This window comes from Miscanthus floridulus, chromosome 6 (assembly GCF_019320115.1).
Source record: "Miscanthus floridulus cultivar M001 chromosome 6, ASM1932011v1, whole genome shotgun sequence".
NCBI classification, from domain to species: domain Eukaryota; kingdom Viridiplantae; phylum Streptophyta; class Magnoliopsida; order Poales; family Poaceae; genus Miscanthus; species Miscanthus floridulus.
The window spans coordinates 126,708,573-126,711,452 of NC_089585.1; the positions used below are offsets into that span (position 1 = coordinate 126,708,573).

General features: G+C 40.9%; 1 protein-coding gene across 1 annotated transcript; it reads right to left on the reverse strand.

The window, feature by feature from the left end:
• Nucleotides 1-329: 329 nt before the first annotated feature.
• On the reverse strand, nt 330-2,632 carry LOC136459521 (sm-like protein LSM3B). Its single transcript, XM_066459369.1, has 3 exons — nt 2,357-2,632; nt 1,009-1,104; nt 330-576 (listed from the first exon to the last, which is right to left on the reverse strand). Exons 1-3 carry the CDS (start codon nt 2,474-2,476, stop codon nt 496-498), a joined length of 297 nt encoding a protein of 98 aa, XP_066315466.1. The 5' UTR covers nt 2,477-2,632; the 3' UTR covers nt 330-495.
• Nucleotides 2,633-2,880: the final 248 nt, after the last annotated feature.

Below are 2,880 nucleotides of genomic sequence, written 5' to 3' on the forward strand. Positions count from 1 at the left end.
CTTTACTTAAGTACTACACACAAGTTATATTTTATTTTTATTTATATAAATTGCTTTTCGAGCCAAACAATTAATATGACTTATCCCATTTTTCTAGTTAGGATTTTCATTAGCACTTTTACGCACCAAGTAAGTTAACTTAGATATTTATTTGAGTCCACAAAAGTGAGTCACATATGATTCACTTATCATTTTACGTGCGTTATAAATTTTTAAAACCCGAAAACTTGTTTGGCTAATTCCTCTCGGACCTAAATCTTGGTGCTAAGCAATCTCGTAACACCAGGGGTGTTATGACTACTCGTCCACAGAGACTGAGAACCAGCACAAGAGATTCGACCGATAGTTCAAGCACAAGCAGTTGTTTACACGATTGTATCACATGTTAAACCTACAGCCCATCAGAAAAATGTAGCAGCTAGGCCCATAGCATACACTCAATGCAACGCCATCAAGTGGCCAAATACACTAGTCATAGTTGACAACCAGAAAACTTCATGCCGTTCGAAGGGGTGGAGAAACTAATATGACACCATCACCTCGGACAAAAAGGAAGGGGATAGTGCGTTTTGTGGTCTGCAAAGATTATCCAGCAAATAGTTAGTGTATATCATAATACACATTTCAAAGATTAAGAGTAGGTAATAAGTCATTTCAGAGTATGGAATCACACTGTCTTATATCAGAGTCAGAACCATAAAGTCTAAGCAGTCTAAAAGGCTCAGATAGCTTTATGGTCTAATGTCTTTAATGGATACCAATCTCACTATAAACACATTGAAACCCACAAAGAAATGAGTTCACAGATGTAATAGCATGCACTATAAACCTATGTCGTTAACTTCTCATTGCTTGAGGTCTCCTTAATGGCCACTTTTCTTGATGAACATCTAACATAACCCATCAAAGTCTGAAGATCAATGAAAATTATAACCTGGCATCCTATTTGGACTAATTGACTTACTGAACATTTATCAAGAATTAGGGGAGAAAAGCAAATGAACTTACGCGCACAATTTCTTCATATGTTTCATCATCTATCTCAACAGTTGTCACGACCTCTTCAACATCTCCAAGTATCATGTTTAAATGTTGATCATACGCCTGCATAAAAAGGGGCGAAAGGACATGTCAGCAACAACCAACAATTACCCCAGCATGCCAAACATAATACAAGATAGATATCAACAGACAAAAAAGAATTGGCAAAATCATAGGAAAGATGGGAGAATCATGAAAATGCAACTGAAAGCAAAGCCACAGCATGGGAGCATGCAACAGAAAGATTTCAACAAATCATAGGACAATAAATGCAAGCCATGAAAGGGTATCATAAAATTAAAAATGTCCAGCATCCATAATTGTTATTCATCATAAGATTCCAAACAGATTAGAATAAGCTCACTACATTGCAGAAACATTCTTACATCACAAAAGCCAGGAATGCTACTGCTATTTGCCATCTATATACCATGTTACATGATAAAATGACCCACAAGTTATGTTACCGAGATATTTATGTTTTCCTCTAAAAAAAGATATTTATGTTTAGAAATTAGAATAAAAGGATTGATGCCCCAGTTACCTTCATCACATATGAAATAATCTCAGACAGCTAAGCCTAAATGACAGAATTCAGAAAATGGTGTACAGCTGGGGCAGAAAAATTGTTTGAGCATTAAGATGACTTTAGGGAACAATTCATTGCATATGCATCGAGGATCTTCTACACATTCCACAGCTGAGTTAATAAAGGACTTGCCCCAGTTCCCTTCATCACGAATGGAAACAGAGTCTCAAACAACTAACCCTGACTAAGAATGTTCAGAAAACAGCTTACATCAGAGGAAGAAAAATTGTCTGTGCATTGAAATGACATTATTATTCTAAACAGAAGGAACAATCCGTAGCTTAGGTCTCAAGGACCTTATACTCGTTCCACACCCTTTCATTCCACGTGAGCTCTTACACAAAAATGTTTGTTGCCCCTGTTATCCATATACCAATCCATATGGATGGTTTGAAAGTCATGAATTGAACATGTTTAACCTCCTGTACTCCAATTTTCTTCGAAGTCATGAATTTTACTATCACAGAGTCACAATTAATTTTGACAGATTTAGCATCGCATGAAGTGAATATGCAATTTAATTACAAAACAGTGACAAATTAGCAGCATAGAAGTTCATCATCCAGGCCATAACAAATCGTTCCCTTAAATCCGTAGTTCCCTACTCACGGCAGACGGACGCCTCAGGCCGACGCTACAACTAGCCTAATCTTCTGTACACCAAACTAACCACAAGCACAGAACAATACAGCAAAAGGTCCAAAGAGAAGCAGACGGGTTAATTACATGGAGCTTGCCGCGGAGCTCGCGGTCGGATCGGAGCTTGACGTAGATGCGCTCGTCGAGGCTGAGCCGTATCAGATCCAGCGGCTCCTTCACCGCGATCTCCTCCTCTGCCGCAGCCATCGCCGCCGCCTCGTTCACCGCCTACCCTCCTCGGCTCCTCCCGCTCCGCGCCCAGAAACCTCTAAACCCTAGCTACCCAACGAATCGAACCCCGGGTCGCACACTCGCACTGGCTTAGGCGACGGATGTGCTTGCGTTTTGCGGCGCCCGCCGGACCTCTCTGTGCTGCGGTAAAGCATCTTGCTCAGCAAGGCCAAAGGGCCTTATGGGCCTTCCTAGAAGCCCATATTCTCCAGATGGGCCAGACCTGCTCAGTCATGGGCCCTTTCTTATCAGAAATTGAGCCTTCGTCGAGTTTGTAGGCCGGTTCAGGCTGCATAGCGAGACCGATCGATCTGTTTCTCAGGGCAATGCATATGCATTTGTTTTTGGTGCATCATCAAGAGCCAAAAATGGTCATGAAC

Coding starts and splice junctions, on each gene's coding strand:
- LOC136459521 (XM_066459369.1), bottom strand. CDS start 2,476: ATGGCTGCGGCAGAGGAGGAGATCGCGGTGAAGGAGCCGCTGGATCTG. Junction 1,105..2,356: donor AGCTCCGCGGCAAGCTCCAT/GTAATTAACCCG, acceptor CTTTTTATGCAG/GCGTATGATCAACATTTAAA. Junction 577..1,008: donor CATATGAAGAAATTGTGCGC/GTAAGTTCATTT, acceptor TAATCTTTGCAG/ACCACAAAACGCACTATCCC.